Source organism: Scyliorhinus torazame, chromosome 8 (assembly GCF_047496885.1).
Source record: "Scyliorhinus torazame isolate Kashiwa2021f chromosome 8, sScyTor2.1, whole genome shotgun sequence".
Lineage (NCBI taxonomy): Eukaryota > Metazoa > Chordata > Chondrichthyes > Carcharhiniformes > Scyliorhinidae > Scyliorhinus > Scyliorhinus torazame.
Genome location: NC_092714.1, coordinates 100,316,745 through 100,343,600, shown reverse-complemented (window position 1 = coordinate 100,343,600; position 26,856 = coordinate 100,316,745). Strand labels below are relative to the sequence as shown.

At 43.8% G+C, this 26,856-nt stretch overlaps 1 protein-coding gene across 2 annotated transcripts in view; it reads right to left on the bottom strand.

The window, feature by feature from the left end:
• Window positions 1-26,856, bottom strand: part of LOC140428010 (interleukin-1 receptor accessory protein-like 1) — a 2,037,829-nt gene that overhangs the window by 1,100,696 nt on the left and 910,277 nt on the right. For both annotated transcript variants that reach the window (XM_072513958.1, XM_072513959.1), the window contains exon 3: window positions 21,820-22,099. In XM_072513958.1, coding sequence (XP_072370059.1) covers window positions 21,820-22,099 — 280 coding nt within the window. The remainder of the gene's footprint in view (window positions 1-21,819; window positions 22,100-26,856) is intronic.

Here is a 26,856-nt window from a genome sequence, read left to right as displayed (position 1 = left end):
ACCCAATCTCTCCTCATACAACAATTCGGCCATCCCAGGAACCAGCTTGGTGAACCCTTGCTGCACTACCTCGTTGGCAAGTGTACCCTTTCTTCGGTAAGGAGACCAAAATTGCACATAATACTCTAGGTGTGGTCTCACCAAGTCCCTGTATAGCTGCAGCAATGGATCCTGATTCCTGTACTCAAGTCCTCTCGCAATGAAGATCAATATACCATTTGTCTTCTTAACTGTTTCTTGCACCTACATGCTTGCTTTCAGTGGTTCGTGTACCAGGACATCCAGATCTCTTTCTACATCAACATTTCCCAATCTATAACTATTCTCTGCTGTTCTGTTTTTCCTACTTAAGTAAATAACTTCACACTTATCCACGTTATACTGCATCTGCCATGGATTGCCCACTCACTCAACTTGTCTAAGTCACCTTGAAGCCTCTGAATATACTCTACGACAGTCACATTCCCAACAAGTTTTGTGTCATCAGTGAACTTGAAAATATTATATTTGGTTCCCTCATCCAAATCATTGATACATAGTGTGAATAGCTGGGACCCAAGCACTGAAAATCCAAATACGCAACATCTACTGGTTCTCAGTTAACTATTTTATTAATTATGCCCTCAACAAATCTCCAGCAGGTTTGTCAAACATGATGTCCCTTCCATAAATCCATGTTGACTTTGTCTAATCCTGTTGATATTTTTAAGTACCTGTCGTCACATCATTTATAACAGACTCTAGCAATTTCCCTACTACTAATGTAAGGCTAACCAGTCAGTAATTTCTTGTTTTCTCTCTCCGTCCTATTTCAAATAGTGAAGTTACATTTTTCACGCTCCAATCTGACAGGTCTGTCCCAAAATTTTGGAAGATGACGAACAAAGCATCCACTAATTCCATTGCGACCTGCTTTATTACTCGACTCGCAGGCCCAGGGGATTTTCCCATTCATTTCTCCGGCACTATTTTTTGTGATATAAATTTCCTTCAATTCCTCTTCATCAGTACAGACTTTATTTCTTAGCATTTCTCAAAAGGTATTGTGTCTTCCTCAGTAAAGAAAGAAACAAATAGCTGTTTTGCCATTTCCCTGTTCTCAGTTATAAATGATCCTTTTTCACATTTTAAAGGATCTACATTTATCTTCACTAATCCTTTACTTTTTGCATACTTATAGAAGTTCTTACAGTCTACTTTTATGTTCCTCGCAGCTTACTCCCATACTCCACCCCCCCCCCCCCAGCCCCCCACCCCACCCTCGAATCAATATCTCAATTCTCGTTTGCTAAATTCTAAACTGCTCCCAATTCTCAGGCTTTCTTCTTTTTCTAGCAACTTCATATGACTCCTTTTTGGATCTAATACGAGGGAACTTCAGCAATACCTGACTGGTGCTTTACCTTTCTGATGGTCATCCATTCTGTTTCGGCCTGTGCATTCTATATCTGCAGTATGACCACCTCATTGTCCCTACTATCCACAAAGATCTCATGCTTGCAGATGCTCTGCAGTGACTCCATTTGCAGCTCCAGCTCTGAAACACAAATTTTGAGTAGCTGTAGATGGAGAAAGTTCATGCACATGTGGTTGCCTTGGACACTGGAAGTGTCCCTGACCTCCCACATTGCACAGGAAGAGCATTCCACATGGACAAGCTGTCCTGCCATGACTTACCCTAAAACTACTCCCTTTACTTTTACTCCTTCTACTTTAGATAATATGAAGGACAGTAGAAATACTCATCAGGTCCTACTTACCAAGGCTGCTCGTCTTCTTTCTGAGAAAAGGTGGAATATGCAAGGAGCATCACTTTGCCTCTTCAATTAAATTCCTCAGTTACCAAACCCCAACTCAAGCACTCTAATGGAGCCCAAAACTGCGCTACAGTGATGCCCTCCACTCACTGTTTTAGAAACTGAAATCCCTGGCTCTCCTCTCACTGTTGAAAACACTGTAATTCCTCCCTGAGCCCCATTCTCTTTATATATTATTTCCTGTCTCAGATGTGTTCTCCAACGAGGTGCAGTCTCTGCCTCTCTCCTGAGCCATCAGCAGCTTGTCCCACGGAAATCACCAGCCTTCCACAATAAAATGCTTTATTCACTGGGGTGGAACTTCACTAGAACAGGCAAAGGCACAAATAGAAAAAAAGGCACCAGAAATGCACAAGTGCGATTCGTTTATGCATGTATAGAATTTGGGATGGTTTGATGTATAAAACTGAGTTGGAATTTTAAAAATGTTTTCATGTGCTTGTAATATTGTGGCCTAGCAAACAATACAATGGTCAGTAACAGTGAGAAGATAAGTTGTGGTACTGTTGGGAAGAGGGAATTGGGGATTGGTTTACTGGTTTCACAGTCAGATGAGTTGAGTGTGGAGATCCTGGATAGAAAGGGACTATATATTGGTCCCTCCTCATCTTCCTTAGTTGGTCAATGTATAAAGCTGATCCTGAGGGCTGTGTCCTCATCATGTCGCTGATGTGCAGTTTGCAACAGGCCATGGTGAACTGAGAACTCCAGGGCTCATTGAGAGGAACCTAGGTAGTGGAAGCTTTGTTTCTGCACTGTGATGATCTGCTTAATCAAATTTTCAGTGAAAGCATGGCTTTTGTTACATGCATGTTGCCTATATGTTGGTTGCATACTGGAGTCATGAGCATGTCAGCAAATGATAGCCCTTGTCACCCAGCAGCCATCACCTGGTTTCTCATGGTAACTCAAATGCAATGACATAGCAGACTGGCACAGAATGAATGCACAACGACTGCTGCCAGGCATTGAGCTATATGATATGCACAGCAGTTGGACATTACATTTCAGAATTGACAATGGTGCCCACAAAGAGATGTGCGTGCAGTCAATGGTATCCTGTACCATGAGGAAGCCTGCAATCCTCTCCAAGTCATATGTTCACTTTGGCAAGAGAGAATAGAATGTAGTAGGAGATGCTGTCAACATTGTCTGCCCCAGACTGGAATGAGGCCATTGTATAAAAGCTCATGTCCACAGTCACTGTCACAGGCACTGTAAATTTCAATCTCATCCCGCTCTGAGGTTGCAGTTGTGGTCTCAGTGAAGATGCTCTTACTGAAACATAGGCATTCGTGGAGGAAAATTGATTCCTGAACAACCTGGGCACACATGACCTCACGCTGCTGTTATGGGCGAGGCGTTTTCAGAACCCCAAAATGTATAATGAAGTTCAACTCACCTCTCCCTTTAATGGATGTGTTGCTTTTCTTCACTGTCTTTAAGTTCACAAAAGTCAATCTAATAGATAGACTTTTATCCCGGACAAGCCCCCAATTGTTATGGGCGAGGCGTTTTCAGAATCCCAAAATGTATCATCAACCAACTTCTCCCTTTAATGGATTTGTTGCTTTTCCGAGCACACGGCTTTTTCCCTTGATGTGGGATTACAATTATGGACACGTGGATTTTTAAACACAAACCACTGTTTATTCCATGAACTCAACTTAACATCTTCAAAAGACATTGGATCTCTTAACATCCCTTACTTCAGAGATAACTCAGAAAATATTGCAACAGTAAATAACTCCTTTAAATGTTCCTTCAAATTTCCAAGACACTTAACACCTTTAAACAGTGTCACATCAGGTTAAAGGATATATATATTTTCTGTAGAATGGCAGAGACATATTAGCTTGGTTGACTTCAGCTCCAGCACCTTGCTTTCTTCCTGCAAACTCTCTGGACACACACAGCCACACCCAAGCTGCTGTCTCAAACTGACTTTCTACTTTTAAACTGCTCTCAGCAAAATCAGCCAGGCACTTTTTAGCTGCTCTCAGCAAAACCAGCCAGGTACTTTTCTAATTGCAAAACTGCAACACTTGCAACTCTCTGGAAACACACAGACACACACACACTAATTTTAAACTGAAACTAAAAACCTGCAAAACCAAACTGCAAAATGGCTGAACTGAGCTGAGCTCCACCCACTCTATGTCATCATTGTTTTCTTAAAGGTACATTGCTTAAACATTTAGTTCTTAAAGGTACTCTTACATGACACAACCCCCAAGAAAAAAATAATAAACCATCAACTTCAACATGGTTTCATTTTTCACTTTTGCACCATCCACTAAGAAATGCACACAGTAAATATACCTTTTCAGTTTTTCTAAAAAAAAAACAACACACGCAAACAGGTATAACAATATAGTCCATTTTTCTTTGTTCTTCTTCCTCCAACCGAAATCCTTCTCGATTGACAGTCTCTTTGAACAAAGTCTCTGCACGATCCATCCATTCCGCTACTCCTCGGCATTTCTCTTTAGAATCAGGGGTGAAATTCTCTGGTATCGGCGCGATGTCCGCCGACTGGCGCCCAAAATGGCGCAAATCAGTCGGGCATCGCGCCGCCCCAAAGGTGCGGAATGCTCCGCATCTTGGGGGGCTGAGCCCCAACCTTAAGGGGCTAGGCCCGCACCCGACTAATTTCCGCCCCGCCAGCTGGCGGAAAAGGCCTTTGGTGCCCTGCCAGCTGGCACGGAAATGACATCTCTGGGCGGCGCCTGTGTGGGAGCGTTAGCAGCCGCTGATGGCATTCCCGCGCATACGCAGTGGAGGAAGTCTCTTCCGCCTCCGCCATGGTGGAGACCGTGACGAAGGCGGAAGGAAAAGAGTGCCCCCACGGCACAGGCCCGCCCGCGGATCGGTGGGCCCCGATCGCGGGCCAGGCCACCGTGGGGGCACCCCCCGGGGCCAGATCGCCCCGCGCCCCCCCCCCCCCCAGGACCCCGGAGCCCGCCCGCACGGCCTTGTCCCGCCGGTAAGGTAGGTGGTTTAATCTACGCCGGCGGGACAGGCATTTTAGCAGCGGAACTTCGGCCCATTCGGGCCGGAGAATCGCGGGGGGGGGGGGTGCCAACCGGCGCGATTCCCGACCCCGCCGAATATCCGGTGCCGGAGAATTTGGCAACTGGCGGGGGCGGGATTCACGCCAGCCCCCGGCGATTCTCCAACCCGGAGGGGGGTCAGAGAATCTCGACCCAGATACTTTAGTTCAATCTGACCACAGAGCCCCTTGCAATTTTCCAATACAGGAGCATTGGTGATCACAGCTTTCAGGCAGTCAAATGCCTGTTGAAAGTTTGCTGTCCAATGAAATTTTTTAGGTTTCTTTAGCAAGTCGATCAGTGGAGTAATCACGCCACAAAACATTTGCACAAAGGTTCGATCAAATTCATTCATGCTAAGAAATTGCATTATTTCCCTTCGTCTTGAGGGTATCGGAAACTCCGCAAGGAAAGTGATTCGGGCTTCTCCAAATTCACTTTCGGCTAGGTTCATCACCAGACCTGCCATCTGAAGTCGATCGAAGAACCCCATATGATGTTTTAAATGTTCTTTCCATGTCTGGAAGTTGGAAATGAAAGCAGATTATCCCACTTTCTCCATGCAATCCTTCAATGGTGGGACAGGATAAGAGTCCGTTCTTGTAACTGCATTCACCTTTCCATAGTCGACACACAACCGTTGGGTACCGTCTGGTTTAGGTACCATCACTATGGGTGAGCTCCATTGGCTGCAAGCCACTTCAATTATGCCATTTTTAAGCATACTTTCAATCCTTTGATAACCTATGCCAATTTTAAAGGATTAAGTCTATATGGATGTTGTTTGATAGGAACAGCATTTCCCACATCTACATCATGTATAGCCATTTTAGTACTTCCCAATTTAGCTCTACAAACCTGCCCATGTGATATCAATAACTCTTTCAGGTCAGTTTGTTTTTCCTCTGGAAGGTAACTTAACAATTCAATCCAATTTTTAAGAACATCCTCATTTTCCAATTTAATTTGAGGTATGTCAAATTCACAGTCATCTGGATTTGGTTTGTCACTTTGAGTTAGAATCATTAAAACCTCCTTTTTCTCTCCTTCCCTTTCAAAGTACCTTTTAAGCATATTCACATGACACACTCGGTGAGTCTTCCTTCTATCTGGTGTTTTTAACACATAATTCACCTCACTGAATTTCCTTTCAATCTGATACGGTCCACAAAACCTAGCTTTTTAAAGCTCACCTACCACTGGTAACGACACTAAAACTTTATCCCCACTGGCAAAACTACGAACTTTGGATTTCTTGTCTGTGACCCGTTTCATCACATTTTGTGCCACTTTCAAATGTTGTCTCGCCAATTCACCTGCTCTATTTAATCGTTCCCAAAAATTTGACACGTAATCCAATCGCGTAATTTCCGATTTCTCACCCACCAATTTTTCCTTAATCAATTTAAGTGGTCCTCTTACCTCATGACCAAAAATTAGTTCAAAGGACTAAATTTGGTAGACTCATTAGGCACATCCCTAATTGCAAACAATACGAATGGGATTCCTTTATCCCAATTCTCTGGATAATCCTGACAATACGCCCTCAACATTGTCTTTAATGTCTGATGCCACCTTTCTAACGCTCCCTGCGATTCTGGATGGTACACAGTTGATTTAAATTGCTTTATTCCTCAGCGATCCATAACTTATTTGAATAACTTTGAAGTAAAATTTGTTCCTTGGTCCGATTGAATTTTTGTGAGTAGTCCATATCCAGTAAAAAATTTAAGTAACTCCTCCACAATCCTTTTAGCTGTAATATTACGTACTGGAATGGCCTCTGGAAACCTAGTAGACACATCCATTACAGTCAAAAGATATTGATTCCCACTTTTTGTTTTAGGAAGCGGTCCTACACAATCAATTAGGATCCTTGTAAAAGGTTCCTCAAATGCTGGAATGGGTATTGATGGCGCTGGTTTTATCACTGCTTGAGGTTTCCCTATCACTTGACATGTGTGACATGATTGACAAAATGTAACTACATCTTTATGTAGTCCAGGCCAATAAAATGTTTCTGGATTTTAGCTTGAGTTTTCCTTATTCCCAAATGACCTCCCACTGTTATCTCATGTGCAACTCGCAACACCTCTTTTCTATAACCTACCGGCAATACTACTTGATGAACTTCTGCCCACTTTTCATCCGCCTGCATATGTTCAGGTCTCTATTTTCTCATCAAGACATAATTTTTACGGTAATAACACTCTGGTATACTCTCAGACTCCTCTTCCGTATATGCTTTCTGATATATCCGTTTTATTTCTACATCTTTCTGTTGTAACTCCTCCAATTTTCCTGAACTAAAAATATCCGCCTCATCCTCCACCTGTTCTTCTTCTTTTTCAACATCTGATCAAAAATCATTTCTAATAATTGCACTTCAACTTCATCTTCACTATTTGATTTCTCCTCTTGTCTTAACCTGTGACTTTGCGACCTTGTTACTACACAATCTGGAAAAATCCCTGATTATTCGTCCTTCAACACTTCAGTTGACTGATTTTCCACTGGCTTATCAACCACAGTAGGCATCACTTCCACCTGCGATCCAGCTATATCATGACCCAAGATAAACTGTATTCCTGGGCAAGATAGTTTATCTATTACTCCCACTACCACTTCACCACTCTTCACTGGACTTTCCAACCTTACCTTATATAATGGAACGCTACTTCTCTCACCCTGAATTCAACATATCACCACCTTTTCTCGCAGCATTCTTCCCAAACTACATAATTCCTCATCTCTTAACATTAAAGATTGACTAGCCCCTGTATCTCTTCAAATTGTGACTTCTTTACCTGCTCCTCCTGATACACATGAGTAAACTTTACCCACAAAAGTAAATTCTTGAAAGACATCTGGCACCTTCTTAACAATTACTTCCTGAACAGGCTGTACAATCGTTTCCACCTCCTTCGCTTCCCTTGGGCTTTCCTTTACCACTCTAACAAACCCCACTGTCTTATCCTGTTTTCCCACATCAGCCTTCCCAGTGCTTTTCTTCAACCACCAACACTGTGACTTTACATGGCCTAGTTTATTACAGTGAAAACATCTGAAACTTTTCATTTCTTTTCCACCCTCCTGAATTTCTTTTTTAATCTGAGGTACACACTCTTTATTGTCTCCCATCAGATCACCTTTACCTTTACCACTTGAGTATTTCTCATGTCCCCAGTTTCTGTCCCTCACTGGCTGAAATTGATGTCGGAAACCAATCTTTGATCTTTGATCTAATTCATAATCATCTGCCATTTCCACTGCTAATCTCGCAGTTTTAACCCTCTGTTCTTCCACATGAGTTCTCACTACATCAGGAATTGAATTTTTAAACTCCTCCAAAAGTATAATTTCTCTGAGAGCTTCATATGTTTGGCCTATTTTCAAAGCACTTATCCACCTATCAAAATTACTCTGTTTGAGCCTTTCAAACTCCATTTATGTTTGACCAAATTCTTTCCTTAAATTTCTAAACCTTTGTCTGTAAGCTTCAGGCACTAGCTCATATGCACTTAAGATGGATTTCTTCACCTCCTCATACGTTCCAGATACCTCCTCCGGTAGTGATGCAAACACTTCACTTGCTCTACGTACCAGCTTTGTTTGAAGCAGTAACACCCACATGTCCTGTGGCCATTTCATTTGTTTAGCTACCTTCTCAAATGAATTGAAAAAGGCTTCCACTTCCTTCTCGTCAAACCTTGGCAATGCTTGGACATATTGAAATAGATTCCCACCAAGCCTTCGACGATGATGCTCTTTCTCACTATCCACATCACTATCATCCAACTGTATGTTTCCCTTCACGTCTGCCAATTTTAACTGATTGTCATATTTCATGGCCATTTTCTGAAGTTCAAACTCCCTCTCTTTATCTTTTTCCCTGATCTGTATCTCCCTTTCTTTTTCTTTTTGTTCTGCTAGGGCTATTCTTTCTTTTCTCCTTTCTTCTCTCTCCTTTTCTTTTTTATCTCTCTCTCTTTCTCTTTCTTTTTCCTCTCTCTCTCTTTCCTCTTTCTCACTCTTATATGCAAGCCGCTTTAATTATTTCTCATGTTCCATTTGTTTAATTTGAAACTGAATTTTTGCCATTTCCAATGGGACAAACTCTATCTCAGGCAACTTCAAATGCTTAACAACTGCCATAATCACCTCATCTTTCGCATTTTGTCAGGCAATGTTAACTGCAATGTTCTTGCCAAATCTAACAGTCTGCTTTTTGTTTCTGTCCGTAAGTACTACGTGTGTCATTCTTCCCCCCAAAAAACTTCTGAGCCTCTGAAAGAGCCATTGTTCACAACACTCTCCCCACCTAAACTAAAATACCACACCGGAAAAGCTACAATCCTTCACTGTCTTTAAGTTCACAAAAGTCAATCTAATAGATAGACTTTTATCCCGGACAAGCCCCCAATTGTTATGGGCGAGGCGTTTTCAGAATCCCAAAATGTATCATCAACCAACTTCTCCCTTTAATGGATTTGTTGCTTTTCCGAGCACACGGCTTTTTCCCTTGATGTGGGATTACAATTATGGACACGTGGATTTTTAAACACAAACCACTGTTTATTCCATGAACTCAACTTAACATCTTCAAAAGACATTGGATCTCTTAACACCCCTTACTTCAGAGATAACTCAGAAAATATTGCAACAGTAAATTACTCCTTGAAATGTTCCTTCAAACTTCCAAGAGACTTAACACCTTTAAACAGTATCACTTCAGGTTAAAGGATATATATAGTTTCTGTAGAATGGCAGAGACATATTAGCTTGGTTGACTTCAGCTCCAGCACCTTGCTTTCTTCCTGCAAACTCTCTGGACACACACAGCCACACCCAAACTGCTGTCTCAAACTGACTTTCTACTTTTAAACTGCTCTCAGCAAAATCAGCCAGGCACTTTTTAGCTGCTCTCAGCAAAACCAGCCAGGCACTTTTCTGATTGCAAAACCAAACTGGAACACTTGCAGCTCTCTGGTAACACACAGACACACACACACTGCTTTTTAAACTGAAACTAAAAACCTGCAATACCAAACTGCAAAATGGCTGAACTGAGCTGAGCTCCACACGCTCTATGACATCACTGATTTCTTAAAGGTACATATCTTAAACATCCAGTTCTAAAAAGTACTCTTACATGACACTGCGAACACTTCACCCATCTCTTCCAGCAGCTTTGCCTCCTCTGAGTCAATCCTGTTCATTCTCCCTGTTATGATTTAGATCAAAAGGAGTGCTTACTAATGCACCCATATCTGAGAGAAAGTGGCTTGTGCACAATCCTTGGAGTCAGGGCAAAGTCTTCCAGCTCATATCACACCATTCCCTGGAGACTTCAGGAATTTTAAAGCATTCCACAAACATAAGAACATAAGAACTATGAGCAGGAGTAGGCCATCTGGCCCTTCGAGCCTGCTCCGCCATTCAATGAGATCATGGCTGGTCTTTTGTGGACTCAGCTCCACTTTCTCGCTCGAACACCGTAACCCTTTATTCCACTATTCTTCAAAAAACTATCTTTATCTTGAAAACATTTCATGAAGGAGCCTCAACTGCTTCACTGGGCAGGGAATTCCACAGATTCACAGCCCTTTGGGTGAAGAAGTTCCTCCTAAACTCAGTCCTAAATCTACTTCCGCTTATTTTGAGGCGATGATCCCAAGTTCTGCTTTCACCCGCCAGCGGAAACGACCTCCCTGCATCTATCCTATCTTTCCTCTTCATAATTTTATAGGTTTCTATAAGATTCCCCCGCATCATTCTAAAATCCAACGAGTATAGTCCCAGTCCACTCAACCTCTCCTCGTAATCCAACCCCCTCAACTCTAGGATTAACCGAGTGAATGTCCTCTGCACGCCTTCCAGCGCCAGTACGTCCTTTCTCAGGTCAGGAGACCAAAACTGAACACAATATTCTAGGTGTGGCCTCACTAACACCTTATACAGTTGCAGCATAACCTCCCTAGTCTTAAACTCCATCCCTCTAGCAATGAAGGACATAACTCCATTCGCCTTCTTAATCACCAGTTGCACCTGTAAACCAACATGTTGTGATTCATGGACTAGGACACCCAGGTCCCTCTGCAAAGCAGCATGTTTTAATATTTTATCATTTAAATAATAATCCCTTTTGCTGTTATTCCTACCAAAATGGATAATCTCACATTTGTCAACATTGTATTCCATCTGCCAGACCCCAACCCATTCATTTAAACTATCCAACTCCCTCTACAGACTTCCAGTATCCTCTGCACTTTTTGCTTTACCACTCACCAAACTTGGATACATTGCACTTGGTCCCCAACTCCAAATCATCTATGTAAATTGGGAACAATTGTGGGCCCAACACTGATGATTGAGGGACACCACTAGCTACTGATTGCCAACCAGCCAAACACCCATTAATCCCCACTCTTTGCTTTCTATTAATTAACCAATCCTCTATCCATGCTACTGCTTTACCGTTAACGCTGTGCATCTTTATCTTATGCAGCAACCTTTTGTGTGGCACCTTGTCAAAAGCTTTCTGGAAATCCAGATATACCACATCCATTGGCTCCCCGTTTTCTTCCGCACTCGTAATGTCCTCAAAAAATTCCACTAAATTAGTTAGGCACGACCTGCCCTTTATGAACCCATGCTGCATCTGTCCAATGCGACAATTTCCATCCAGATGCCTCACTATTTCTTCCTTGATGATAGATTCCAGCACCTTCCCTACTAACAAAGTTAAGCTAACTGGCCTATTATTACCCACTTTCTGCCTACCTCCTTTTTTAATCAGTGGTGTCATGTTTGCTAATTTCCAATTCGCCAGTACCACCGCAGAGTATAGTGAATTTTGGTAAATTATCACGAGTGCATTTGCAATTTCCCTAGCCATCTCTTTTAGTACCCTGGGATGCCCAGGAGACGTGTCTACCTTTAGCCCCATTAACTTGCCCTTACCTCCTTCGTGATAACAATTGTCTCAAGGTCCTCACCTGACATAGCCTCATTTCCATCAGTCACTGGCATGTTATTTGTGTCTTCCACTGTATAGACCGACCCATAAAACATGTTCAGTTCCTCAGCCATTCCCTCATCTCCCACTGTTAAATCTCCTTCTCATCCTCTAAAGGACCAATATTTACCTTAGCCACTCTTTTTTGTTTTATGTATTTGTTGAAATCTTTACGATCTGTTTTTATATTCTGAGCAAGTTTACTCTCATAATCTATCTTGCTCTTCTTTATAGCTTTTTAAGCAGCTTTCTGTTGCCCCCTAAAGATTTCCCTGTCCTCTAGTCTCCCACTAATCCTTGCCACTTTGCATGCTTTTTCCTTCAATTTGATACTCTCCCTTATTTCCTCAGATATCCACCGTCGATTTTCCCTCTTTCTACCGAGCATCCCTTTTATTGTTATAAACTTTTGATGAGCACTGTGAAAAATCGCTTGGAAGGTTCTCCACTGTTCGTCAACTGTTTCACCATAAAGTCTTTACTCCCAATCTACCTTAGCCAGCTCTTCTCTCATCCCATTGTAATCTCCTTTGTTTAAGCACAAAACATGAGTGTTTAATTTGACCTTCTCACCCTCCATCTGTATTTTAAATTCCATCATATTGTAATCGCTCCTTCCGAGAGGATCCCTAACTATGAGATCATTAATCAATCCTGTCTCATTACACAGAACCAGATCTAGGATCGCTTGTTCCCTTGTAGGTTCCATTACATACTGTTCTAGGAAACTATTGTGGATACATTCTATAAACTCCTCCTCAAGGCTGCCTTGACCAACCTGGTTAAACCAATCGACATGTAGATTAAAATCCCCCATGATAACTGCTGTACCATTTCTACATGCATCTGTTATTTCTTTGTTTATTGCCTGCCCCACCATAATGTTACTATTTGGTGACCTATAGGCGCCTCCTATCAATGACATTTTTGCCTGACTATTCCTGATTTCCACCCAAATGGATTCAACCTTATCCTCCATCACGCTGATGTCATCCCTCAGTACTGCCCGGATGTCATCCCTAAATAACAGAGCTACACCACCTCCCTTACCATCCACTCTGTCCTGCCAAATAGTTTGATACCCTTGGATATTTAACTCCCAGTCGTGACCATCCTTTAACCATGTGTCAGCAATGGCCACTAAATCATAGTGATTCATGATGATTTGCGCCATCAACTCATTACCTTATTCCGAATACTGTGAGAATTCAGGTAAAGTACCCTTATGTTGGCTTTTATACTTCTGTTTTGAATCTTAACACCTTTATCAGTAACCTCTCCTAAGTTATTTTTCCTTTTAACTTTTCTCCTAATTCTCCTTATTGTTGAATCCATATCTTCATGTAATGACCTGCTGCTTCACTTTCCAGTTATGTTTTTACTCCCCGTTTTATTCCTTTTAGTATTACTGGCCTATTCACTGATCTCTACTCAGTCACTGTCCCCTGTACTGTGGCCCTTTTTGATTTTTGACTATGGCTTCTCTGCCTTACACTTTCCCCCTTCCTGCCTTTTGTTTCTGTCCCCGTTTTACTTCCCTCCGACTTCCTGTATCGTTTCACTTCCCCCTGCCACATTAGTTTAAACTCTCCCCAACAGCCCTAGCAAACACCCCCCAGGACATTGGTTCCAATCCTTCTCAGATGCAGACCCTCCGGTTTGTACTGGTCCCACCTCCCCCAGAACCGGTTCCAATGCCCCAGGAATTTGAATCCCTCCATCTTGCACCACCTCTCGAGCCACGCATTCATCCTATCCATCCTGACATTCCTACTCTGACTAGCTCATTGCAATCATAGCAATCCTGAGATTACTACCTTTGAGGTCCTACTTTTTAATTTAACTCCTAACTCACTGAATTCAGCCTGTAGGACCTCATCCTTATATCATTGGTGCCTATATGCACCACGACAGCTGGCTATTCACCCTCTCAAAACAACCAAACATGACTATAATAGCAGCAACATCTGTTGAAATGGAGCAGCAACTAGTTACTAAATAGTTGATGATCCCGTTAAATATTGTTTGTTGAGTCGGGACAAGAGGTGGTGAGGCTGTCCTTCCTGTTGCTGAACATGCTGTCAATCGTGTGCGTTTTAGAGATGTTTGGAGTGTTGTGCTCCAAAGTGATAACACTGGCACCAAATCAATGTCACAGCCTGATTGACATCACAATATGCATACGTCCGGCAGGAATTCCTGGGTACACTGATACTCTCACCAAAACCGCATCTGGGGTGAATCGGAAATATGCATGCATATTACAGGTGCAATTTTAAAGCAAAATGTGCCTGAAAATTAGCCTCAAGGATACAAATTTTGTGGCTAATAAATTTACATGGACAGAATTCAATCCACAGAGGGATCTGAGGTGGGGAAGCCTGCCCTTAATGTCCTTAACTGCCCTGCCAAATCTGAATTTGCAGGCAGATGTCAGCTTTACGGGTGCATGGGGTGGGGAAATTTGAAAATAAAATAGGTTTGATTCTGAGTGGGAAGTGGGGGGCTCCCTAATCAGAAACCCCATTCTGATTGGGGGCACTCTCCTCTTAAGGCCAGATGACTTCTGGACCTACCCCCCTAACCCACCCCCACCCCCTCCCGACTAGGCTATTCCCCAAGACCCTGACTGCGCCCCACTTGTGAGCCCCCAGATTTTCTCTTAATGGACATAATGGCCCAGGCACCTCCCTTCAGTGCCTCTTCCAACCACTCCAGCGCTATGCCTGGAGGAGTCGGAGAGCTGCTAGCCAATTTGGTTGGCTAGCAGCTCTCCAAAGCGGTACTGCCACATGAGTGAGAGGCGGAAGTTCCACCTTATGTCAATCAACCCTCGTTAAAGCATAACGTGGCATTGGGGCTACTGTAGTCGGCGAGGATGCATTCCCAGAGTCCCCACTATGCTGAAAATTCAGGCCTATGTGTTTCCGTAGAAAGGTGCATTGAAATTAGTGGGGCGTAGAATGCTTGGAGCCATGGGCGGGGATACCAGGCTAGCTGGGCGGGCTAGCTCACGGAAGCGCAGTGGGGGGGCGAGCAGGTGACTTGTTTGTTATGGGGGTTGGGATTGTTGTTTTGTTAGTGAGGGGGTGGGAGGGGGGGAACTATTCTGCTGTCAGGAGAGACACTGGCGCTTGGAAACAAATGGGAGGTCGATGATGGTGGACACCCGAGGGCGGGCCTGAGGAAGCGTTGGACGCGGCCGGAGGCTGGCCTAAGAAGGGTGATGGTTGATCGGCAGAGGGGTGGGGGACGGGGTGCTCTCCGACCATGCTGATCACATGGAACGTGAGAGCGCTGAATGGGCTGATCAAGAAGGCTCGTGTGTTTGCGCATCTGAAGAGGCTGAAGACGGACGTGGCAATGTTACAAGAGGCACACCTGAAGGTGGTGGATCAGACTAGGCTGAGGAAGGGTTGGGTAGGGCAGGTATTTCATTCGGAGCTAGATTTTAAAACTAGAGGAGTTGCGATCTTCATTACTAAGCAGGTTTAATTTGAGGAGCATAGTGGTGGATCCGGGGGGTAGGTATGTTATGGTAAGTGTGAAGTTGGAGGGGTGCCGCTGGTCTTAGTAAATATTTACACACCAAACTGGGATGACGTGGAGTTTATGAGATGGGTATTGGGGAAGATCCCGGACCTGATCTCATAGGTTGATCATGGGAGGGGACTTTAATACGGTCATTGAATCGAGGTTATATCGGTTGAGTTCAAGGACAGGGAGGGTGTCAGCCACGGCGAAGGAGCTAAAAAGGTTCATGGAACAGATGGGGGGGTGGATCCATGGAGGTTTGGACAGTCAAGAGTGAAGGAGTTTTCTTTTTTCTCCCAGGTTCACAAAGTGTAGTCCCGCATTGATTTTTTTGTTTTGAACAAAGCTTTGCTGGCGGGGGTGGTGGATGCCGAGTATTCGACAATTGTTGTGTCAGACCATGCCCCACACTGGATGGACTTACGAGTGAGTAAGGAGGGGGGTCAGCGCCCGCAATGGAGACTGGATGTAAGACTGTTGCAGATGAGTGGGTGTGCGCATGGGCGGGGGAGGCCATCCAGAATTATTTGGAGATAAATGATACGGGGGAGGTTTCGGCAGCAATGGTGTGGGAAGCACTAAAGGCGGTGGTTAGGGGGTAGCTAATTTCGATACGGGCTCATAGGGAGAAGGTGGAACGGGCAGAGATGGATAGGTTGGTTAGGGAGATACTCGAGGTGGATAGAAGGTATTCTGAAGCCCCGGAGGCAGGGTTGTTGAAGGAGCGGCAGAAGCTGCAGATGGCGTATGGGCTGTTATCTACAGGGAAGGCAATGGAGCAGTTGAGGAAGGCGATAGCAATGGTATACGAGTTTGGGGAGCAGGCCAGTAGGATGCCAGCACAGCAGCAAAGCAAAAGGGAGGTGGCGAGGGAGATAGGAAGAGTGAAGGACAGAGGAGGAAACATGGTACTGGACCCAGCGGGTGTGAATGGGGTGGTAAAGGAGTTTTACAGTCGGTTGTATGAGTCGGAGCCCCCAGCTGGGATGGAGGGACTGAGGCAGTTCTTGGGAAGGTTGAGGTTTATGAAGGTGGAGGAAAGGTTGGTGGAGGGGCTGCGGCGCCCCGATCGGGATTGAAGAAATACTAGAGGGATTGGAGGCCATGCAGTCGGGCAAGGCCCCGGGACCGGATGGCAGCCCAGTGGAATTTTACAAGAAGTTCTCTGGGATGCTAGGCCCGCTGCTGGTGAGGGTATTTAATGAGCCAACAATGTCACAGTTTTCGATCGCATTGATTCTGAAGCAGGAGAAGGACCCAGAGCAATGTGGGTCATACAGACCAATCTCCCTATTAAATGATGATGCAAATTGCTGGCCAAAATCATGGCCTCGAGGATAGAGGACTGTCTTAAGGGTAGGCAGTTAACGGCCAATGTTAGAAGGCTCCTGAATGTGATCTTGATGCCCTCCGAGGGAGGGAGGCGGAGGTCGCTATGGACGAGGAGACGAAGGCCTTCGACCGGGTGGAATGGAATTATTTGTGGGAAGTCCTGGGACGTTTTGAGTTTTGGCAGGGCTTCATTGACTGCATTCGGTTGCTGTACCAGGCACCGATGGTGAGCGTGCGGACGAACCGGGTGAGCTCGGGCTATTTAAGATTGCACCCGGGGACGAGGCAAGGATGTCCCCTCTCCACACTGTTGTTTTCCTTGACCATAGAACCATTGGCGATGGCGATGAGAGCGTCAAAGGACTGGAAGGGGCTAGTCTGGGTGGGGTGGAACACAGGGACTCGCTATATGCAGGCGACCTACTCCTATACACTTACGACCCGTTAGGGGGAATGGGGGAGATTATGCGGATCTTACGGGCATTTGGCCAGTTCTCGGGGTACAAATTGAATATGAGTAAAAGTGAGGTGTGTGTGATCCAAGCGAGGGGGCAGGTGAGGAGACCGGAGAAGTTGTTGTTAAAGGTGGTGGGAGAGAGTTTTCGTTACCTGGGTATTCAGGTAGCAAGGAGATGGGAGCAGCTACACAAATTAAATCTGGGCTGATTAGTGGAACAAATGAAGGAGGACTTCCGGAGGTGGGACATGCTCCCGTTGCCACTGGTGGGGAGGTTACAGACCGTAAAGGTGACGGTTCTTCCAAGATTTTTGATTGTTTTTCAGTGTCTCCCTATTTTTATCCCAAAGGCCTTTTTTAAGCAGGTGAACAGGGTGATATCTAGGTTTGTGTGGCCGGGTAAAACCCCACGAGTAAAGAAAGTGTTGCTGGAATGGAGCCGAGGCGAGGGAGGGCTGGCACTGCCGAACATTAGGAGCTACTACTGGCGGTGAATATAGCCATGATTAGGAAGTGGGTAGTTGGGGAGGGGTCAGTGTGGGAGCAAGTGGAGGGGGCATCATGTAAGGGCTCAAGTTTGGGGGCATTGGAAACAGCACCTCTTCCATTCTCACCGGCCCAGTACTCCACAAACCCAGTGGTAGTGGCGGCCCTGAGAATCTGGGGGCAATGGCGGAGCATATGGGAGTAGAGGGAGCGTCGGTGTGGGCTCCAATCTGTGGTAATTACCGCTTTGTGCCGGGGTTGATAGATGGAGGGTTTCGGAGGTGGCAGAGAACGGGTGTCGAGATTCTGGGGGATCTGTTTATTGATGGGAGCTTTCTCCGTCCAGAGGATCTGGAAGTGAAGTTTGAATTGCCGGGAGGGAATGGGTTCCGATATCTCCAGGTAAGGGATTTTGTGCGAAGGCAGGTTTTTACCTTTCCGCTCCCTCTGCCACAGGGGATACAGGACAAGGTAGTTTCGAGAACGGGGGTGGAGGAGGGGAAGGTATTGGATATTTATAAAGAACTCATGGAGTTGGAGGAAACCCAGATAGGGGAGACAAAACGTAAATGGGAAGATGAATTGGGTCTGTGGGAGGATGCCCTGAGCAGAGACAATACGTCCTCATCGTGTGTCAGGTTCAGCCTGAAACAATTCAAGATAGTCCACCGGGCACACATGATGGTGGCCCAGATGAGCAGGTATTTTGGAGTAAAGGACAGGTCTGGGCGATGTGCAGGAGGGCCCGCAAATCATGTCCACATGTTTTGGGCATGCCCGAAGCTCAGGGGATTCTGGCAGGGATTTGCAGATGTCATGTCCAGGGTGTTAAAGGTGAGGGTGGCACTGAGTCCAGAGGTGGCAATTTCAGAAGACCCGGGAGTCCAGGGGGTGAGAGAGGTTGATGTTTTGGCCTTTGCCTCCTTGGTAGCCTGGAGGCGGGCGGATCTTGCTAGTGTGAAGGGACTCAAAGCCCCCCAAAACAGGGGTATAGGTTAGTGACATGGCTGGGTTTCTCAGGCTTGAGACAATCAAGTTCGCCCTGAGAGGTTCATCATTAGGCTTCGTTCCGAGGTGGCAGCCATTTATCGAATTCTTCGGGGAAAATTGAACTGTCAGCTGATTCAATATTGGGGGGGTTAGGGAGCAAGGGAGGGTAGGGGGGAGGGAGTTAGACTATGTCGGTCTAGCTTAGGTGAGAACTGTGGGAGATGGAGGGGTGTGTTATGCGTTGAACCATGTTGATATCTGAACTTGTATTTTTTGTTATTATAAAACCATAAATACCTTAATAAAATATTTATTTTTAAAAGAAAGGTACATTGAACATTTTTCAAAAGACAGCTAATTGGCCAATTTTATTTACTTCATGATTTTACCTTGCTTAAATGATATATAGATCCATCGACAAAATCACAAATAAAAATCACCCCCTCCAATTTGATGGTGGAACTACAAGAATGTTGGAACTACTCTTGCTAACCTAATTTTCATCTGCCAACAATGATAATATTTCTTTCCCACTTGCTAATCAATTTTTCACTTGATTAAGGTGCTGCTGAGCATGGTATAGAAAGTTAGTAGGTGGATAAGGAATTGATAAACAGAATGCCCACCAGCTGACTTTTACCTCTACTGATTGCATAATACTAGAAATACGTAAATACCTGTCTTGTTGCAGTCAAATCACTTTATTGTTTACCAGACTAATAACTTTATAATAGTTTACCAGCCTACAGGATTCTAATGTCACCAGGTTGTTCCTTTAAATATTGTCCTGTGGTTATTGGAAGGCATACATGCCAGAGAATATTTATTGTTAATTGTAAGGTAACAATAATATTTCCCAGCAGTCTATCCATTCACTACCACCAGAAACAAATAGTTGCCGCAAAATATAGAACCTGCTCAGTGAATATTTGAGTATTTGAATTTCATTGCCATGGTAAAAAGTGATAAATACCAAACATGGACATTATAAACTGTCAGGCAAAAAAAAGAACTGAGGTAAATTCACTACAGAGTATAACCATTCCTTTGGCAGGCAATTTAGCTGACTTATTCGTGGTCATATCCACACAAATACCTGAGTGACATTTAGTGATTCTAGCTACAGCCTTGCAGCACTTTTTAAAGCTGACCTCTGAAAACCAGAGGTATTTTCGAATAAATATATTGAAACATTTTATCAAAATCTAACCTGCATTTGTAAAAATGTTATCATGTTGCAAAGCATTTATTGCTATGATTAATGAGCAACTCACTTCTTATTATGCATACGACTACACAGATGGTAAAAGGCAAACAAGGGAGCATTTAGTCTTATATCATGTAGCAATATATATTTTCTTAAAGCATTATGGGAAACATAAAGTGGTGTTCTTCAGTCTGTACCGGCAGCTTTGAAGGCAGTGGGGCTCATAAAATGCAGTGTGTGGCCTGCCCACTGCCTCCCCATCTACCCTCCAACATGTCTCCCACTTTACAGAGAGTGGTGGAGGTGTCAGGTAGCCCATGCACAATTGGGCCGATTGGGGCCCTTAAGTGGCCAATTAATGACCACTTGAGTACCTTATCCCACCCCCTCTCACCACTATTTTACCTGCAACAGGGTAAAGATCCAAGCCATGCGGGGAGGCCAGCAGCTTCAACTGCATTGGTGCTTGTGTTCTACAGGAGAGTAATGTATCGCCTTTGGGGTCGCTAGTGCCCATCAGAGATAATGTCCAAAGTCAAACCCTTTTTGATCCTTTAACCCCCATACCCCCACTAGTTTCTTAAATTTGGCCTCCCCCAGTTTCCTCACTCCCTTCACGAAGGCCTGCCATCCAAGCACTGCCAATGTTCTGGACGTGCCTTCAATCTAGCCTCTATTAGCTCTTTTTCTTTGGGGACTGACTGTTGTCCCAATATTGGCCAATGCTCGAACCAATCAATTGGCCGGTAGCTCTCTAGGTTGGATCTTGCTCCCTAGATGGGGGTGGAAGTCTGATCCTTCACCAATTAACACCCCACTTAAAGTTGAATGGCTGCAGGGCAGCCTGTATCAGCCGAGATGCATTCCCCACTGATTCTGAGGGTTGCGGGGTGGGAAATCCCGTCATCAGAAAAACGTTTCCCGTAATCATCTTCCTACTCCTTCAGGTACCATGGCCTGAAAGGGGGTTGGTGACCATGGAGTTCCATTGGATTGGTCCAGGATTATACCTGGCAAAGTACCGCAGTCATTTGACTTTTGCAGTATGGCTGACCAGGAAACTCTCCCGCTCTTTACCAACTGCTACCAGGCATATTAAAAGGATTTACAGGTTGATAGCAAACTGGTCATATTATTATTATTTTTAAAAAAAATTTAGTGTACCCAATTCATTTTTTCCAATTACGGGGCAATTTAGTGTGGACAATTCACCTACATTGCACATCTTTGGGTTGTGGGGGCGAAACCCACGCAAACACGGGGAGAATGTGCAAACTCCACACGGACAGTGACCCGGAGCCGGGATCGAACCTAGAACACGGCGCCGTGAGGCAACAGGGCTAACCTACTGCGCCACCATGCTGCCAAACTGGTCATATTATGAACACACCTTTCCTGGTCATCCAATCCTGAAGACCGCCATCCCATAAAAACCTTAAATGACCTTAATGCATTGTTGTATCTATATATTCAAGTCGTCTTTAATTGCTTATTTTAATAGATTACTACCTGGAGGGCTTGAACACACAGGAAAACTTGGGCCAGGATTTTCTGGCCTCGCGACAAGGTGCAGCGAGCCATTCAAATCTTTGTTGACTTTGAAGGGACTGGGAAAACCCCACTCAAGGAGAGTTATAGACAGCAGGGGATTTGAGTCCATAGCTCTGTCGAGACTGGAGTCTTAATCCAATGCTTTTGACCACATGACCACTACCACTTAAATTCCACCAGCTGCCATGATGGGATTTGAAACCAGTCTCTGCAGTATTTTTCTGGTGGGCCTCTGGATAACTAGACCAATAACATGACCATAATGCAGTTGTCCTCCAAGTACAAGTTTGCTAATCATTACTACATGAATGTTGTGAATTAGATAACTGTAGGAATTCTTTCTTAATTTACTATTCAGTGAAGGATTATCATACCTCAGTACACAGGAAAACAGGCCCCCATCCTGAAGTTCTGTTGGGCGAAACCAAATGGAGTCTTCTTCTTTGCTCATTCGAATTCCATCAAATGGTATCGGCTCTTCAAAGTCCCCATGGCCGCTACTTTTGTACCACATCAAGCTAAGTCCTGAACTCTGAGCTATGGTGTAGTTTGCCCTGATGTATCCATAAAATAATGCACATTTCACTCGCACCGGTTCCCCCAGAAGAACTTGATACTTTTTGTAGTCCACAGACCAATCTGTACAGCCATCAGCTGAAATAAAGAACAGAAATATAAATCAAAACGCATGCCACAATTAATATAATTAATTTTTTCTTCAGAAGTACTTAGCTGAAGTAAAATTCAAATATGATGTGCATTTATGCCAGGTATATAAAACAGTATGTAAATCCATAGCACCAGGGATCCAGGTTCAATTCTGACCTCGGGTGACTGTCTGTGTGGAGTTTGCACATTCTCTCTGAAATTAATACATTCTGTGATTTGACCTTTATGCCACTATTAGCAGCTGCTTTAGTCTTGAATAAAACACAAAAAAGCTAGAAAACTCAGTTGGTCTGACAGCTTCCGTGGAGAGAGGAAAAGGGATAAGGTTTCAAATCCCTATGAGTCTTCTTCAGAACTTCCAACATTTTCAATTTTATTCCAGATTTCCAGCTTCTGCAATGCATAGATTTAATTTTGCCTTAGTCTTTAACACTATTATAGCCACTCCCTTTGTCCTACATCTATGACATCTTTGTCAAATCTCTCCTGAGCTTCTATCCCTGACCTATTTTGCTCCACCCGCTCCACCCCCTATCTTCACCAGTATAAAACCCATCACATTTCTACTTTTCTTCAGCTCTGAAAAAGAGTCATGCAGTTGCAAACCACAAACTCTGTTTTTCTCTCCACAAATACAGCCAGACCTGCTAAGTTTTTCCAGCATTTTCTGTTTTTATTGAGTTTCAAATATTATAATTTATGTATGCTTTGAAAACTGTTTTTCTTTTCAACCTGCACTGTCACCTGCTCAATACTGAAGAGTTAATGTATTCAGTGTGAAAGCGAGTGTCCCTCTGTCCAGAATGATTCATAGCAGGAATGGCTTTCTTGCTTAAAAATTACATTTTCCAGTATTTTCTATATATGATCTAGATAAGTATGTCAGTAATTACTGGGCTCGAAATGGTGAATCCGCCTGGGTCTTTAATGAGTTCTAAATGTAAGGTTGCTGAGGCACACAAGGGTTTAGGAACATCTGAATTAGTCAAATTGTTTGAAAATAGCTGGTGTCTCTGCTGATCAAAAACCTCCATGAGGAATTTTGACTGGAAGGAGTAAGTGCTACTTGCTGCCATTGCTATGCTGTTCTCAAAATAGATATAGACATTTTCAGATGCACGTCATTAAATCAGTCCATAAGCATAATGTGATGCTGGAAAGTATATGTTAGCTATGTGTCATGTATGGGGCAATTAATAAAAGGGGCATTAAAATATTACTCATGGGGATGTTATATATATGCAAAAATTAATGCAGACGATAATGATGCAGTCTCCCTGAACATTTCATCATTATGTCAAATCGCCGTAGTAACTGTGCTACATTACCTCCAAAGTGACTCGTAATTTGAACATTTTCTGAGAACCAATCCATAAAAGATGGAAGAAGACATTTTTAATAACATTCTGCTGTTATAACTTTTAAATTAAGAGCAGGAGTAAGCCATTTGGCCCATCGAGCCTGTTCCACAATTCAATGAGATCATTGTTGTCAAACTGCTTCTTGTGAAAGAAAAAAAAATGAAATGAAAATCGCTTATTGTCACAAGTAGGCTTCAAATGAAGTTACTGTGATAAACCCCTAGTCGCCACATTCCGGCGCCTGTTCGGGGAGGCTGTTACAGGAAGGCATTAAATGAGGTATTAAATATTCTTGGGCTATTCAGCTACAGGGGGAGAACACGGTAGCATTGTGGATAGCACAATTGCTTCACAGCTCCAGGGTCCCAGGTTCGATTCCGGCTTGGGTCACTGTCTGTGCGGAGTCTGGACATCCTCCCCGTGTGTGCGTGGGTTTCCTCCGGGTGCTCCGGTTTCCTCCCACAGTCCAAAGATGTTCTGGTTAGGTGGATTGACCATGATAAATTGCCCTTAGTGTCCAAAATTGCCCTTCGTGTTGGGTGGGGTTACTGGGTTATGGGGTTATGGGGATAGGGTGGAGGTGTTGACCTGGGGTAGGGTGCTCTTTCCAAGAGCCGGTGCAGACTCGATGGGCCGAATGGCCTCCTTCTGCACTGTAAATTCTATGATAAAAAAAAACAGAAGAACCCCATCCAGTACCAAGCTCGCATCCATATAGGCATATTTTCAGTGGGATCTGGGTTCCACTGAAAAATGATTAGTAAATATAAGCCTGTATGACTTTCATCTCATCCATCCAAGTGCACATTACGGGTAACACCATGTCCTTGCTGAGATCACCAAACTTAACAAGCAATTGAACAGGGGACTTTCCGAGTGTGTGTCTGGTTTTGCATCGCATCTCCTTAACCATGAGGCCAAAGGTAGAGGAGTCTAGAACTAGAGGGCATACATTTAAGGTGGGAGGGGAGAGATACAAAAGAGACCAGAGGGGAAATCTCTTCACACAGAGGGTGGTGAGCATCTAGAACGGGCTGCCAGGGGCAGTAGTAGGCGCGGGTACGATTTTGTCTTCTAAAAAGCAGTTTGACAGTTACATGGGCAGGGTGGGTATAAAGGGATATGGGCCAAATGCAGGCAGGTAGGACTAGCTTAGTGATAGAAACTGGGCGGCATGGACAAACTGGGCCGAAGGACCTGTTTCCATGCTGTAAACAACCAGATTCCTTGTTGTAGTGAACACACATGCGCTACAGTTGTAGCGTGGGTTTCTTTTGGGTACTCCGGTTTCCTCCCACAAGTCCTGAAATACATGCTGTTAGGTAGTTTTTGGACATTCTGAATTCTCCCTCTGTGTACCCAAACAGGCGCTGGAATGTGGCGACTTGGGGCTTTTCATAGTAACTTCATTACAGGTTAATGTAAGCCTACTTGTGACAATAAAGATTATTTAAAAAGTATTCAAATGAATCCTTGCATAAAAATTGTATAAATAAAGCATTCTCTAGAATTTGGTCCTGTAGACAGTCTGAGCTGGAACAATTGTTTTCTCATCACTAGTTTTCTGTCTTTGAGGGATTAGCAGCTTGTGTGATTTTTTTTTAGCTTGTATAGTTTTGAACCCTTTCAGTGATGCAACAATTAACAATCTAAAATTTGATTCTCATTTTATGAGTGACTAGGGAAAAGATGTCAACTATCTACCTTATCTATGCTCCTCATTATTTTATAGACCTCTATAAGATCACCCCTAAGCCTCCTACGCTCCAGGGAAAAACGTCCCAGCCTATTGTTATGGGCCAGGGTTTAGAGAACCCCAAAGTCTATCATGGAGTTCACCTGACCCACAACTTTTACTAGATTGTGGTATGGGGAGCACACGGCCCACGCTACAGGTGTGGTACAGCAGAAATGGAAAAGTATTTTTGAAAAGCAAAACAATGTTTATTCTACGAACTCAAGTTAACCTTTTTAAAACATACAGTGAACATCTTAGCAACCATTAATTCAAATACACCCCCCCAAAGAATACAACACTAAGCTGTCCTTTTAACATCCATACGACTTAAACTTTAAACAGAAGCACATCAGGTTAAAGTCACTACTGAGAGCAGTTATTAGTTTTAAATCACCAAAGAATCAAATTACAGTCTTTAGATTACAGAGAGAGAGACTCATACACCTTCTGGCTGTGACTGCAGCTATCTAACTTTGAAAACGAAATTAAAACACACCCAGTTGTCCCTTTAAGAACCACTGGTTAAGCTGCACAAGAAGCCAAGAAGGAATAACTGAGCAGGCCAGCCTCACCACAGCAAAGTTTAAGTAACAGGGTAGGTCCTGTAAAAGATATCATTAACGTATGCAAAGTGACTAATGCCACTTTTAGTTTGCTGCCACAGCTACTTCATTATGGGCAGCCGTGATAAGGTTATCAACATATTAAAAGTGCCTCTGGGGTGAAGGAAATAGCCGTGGGACATTCAGGCTTTTTGTCTCATCCTGAAACCAAACACTAAGCAGAATGGGATCAAATATTCTCCCCCTGCATTGTCAAATGCTAATCAAGAGGCAATAGAGGGAGGCATGTTATCCTGGAGGAGCTGTACAAATCATACACGGCAGTTGTCACTATGTGTGTACTATTTATACAATATATTTTATCTTCAGTGTTCTCTTGTTCAAGAAACTCAGCTTCAGAAGTCAATGGAAAGAAAAATTGGCCGAGTTACCACAAACGTGTACAACAAATGGCGAATCGCCATTCACCTGCTCTGTCCTCATGCTGAAGTTGTATACAAACCCAAGAAATTAGGAGCAGGAGTGAGCCATTTGTCCCCATGAGCCCGCCCCACCATTCTGTCAGACCATGGCTGATCTTCTATCACAATTTCACCTTCCCACACTACTGCCCTTAGAATTCCCTCAGTATCCAAAAACTCTATCAACCACTGAAACAAGAGCAGAAAATGCTGCAAGTGCGCAGCAGATTAGGCTGCATCTGAGATAAAAATCTGAGATAGGAGTTACTATTTCAGGAGTTACTATTTCAGGTTAATAGCCTTTTTCAGAATTGGTTGGATAAATTCACATTTGCCGACCTTATATTCCATTTGCTGTGTTCTTGACCATTCGCCCAATCTGTTTATATCCCTCTGAGATTCTTCAACACTTACTTTCCACCTAACTTTGTATTATCAGGAAACTTTTTTACATTGCACTCAGTACTTTCATCTAAGTTGAAGTTGGATTTCCCCCCCTGTTGTAGCGCGAGGTAATGTGAGGAGGCAGCGTTAAATCACAACAGTGATTTATTGAGCAAAGAAAGAACTTTATATTACAGATCACGACAACTCCAACACAGGACAAGTTCCCTCGACT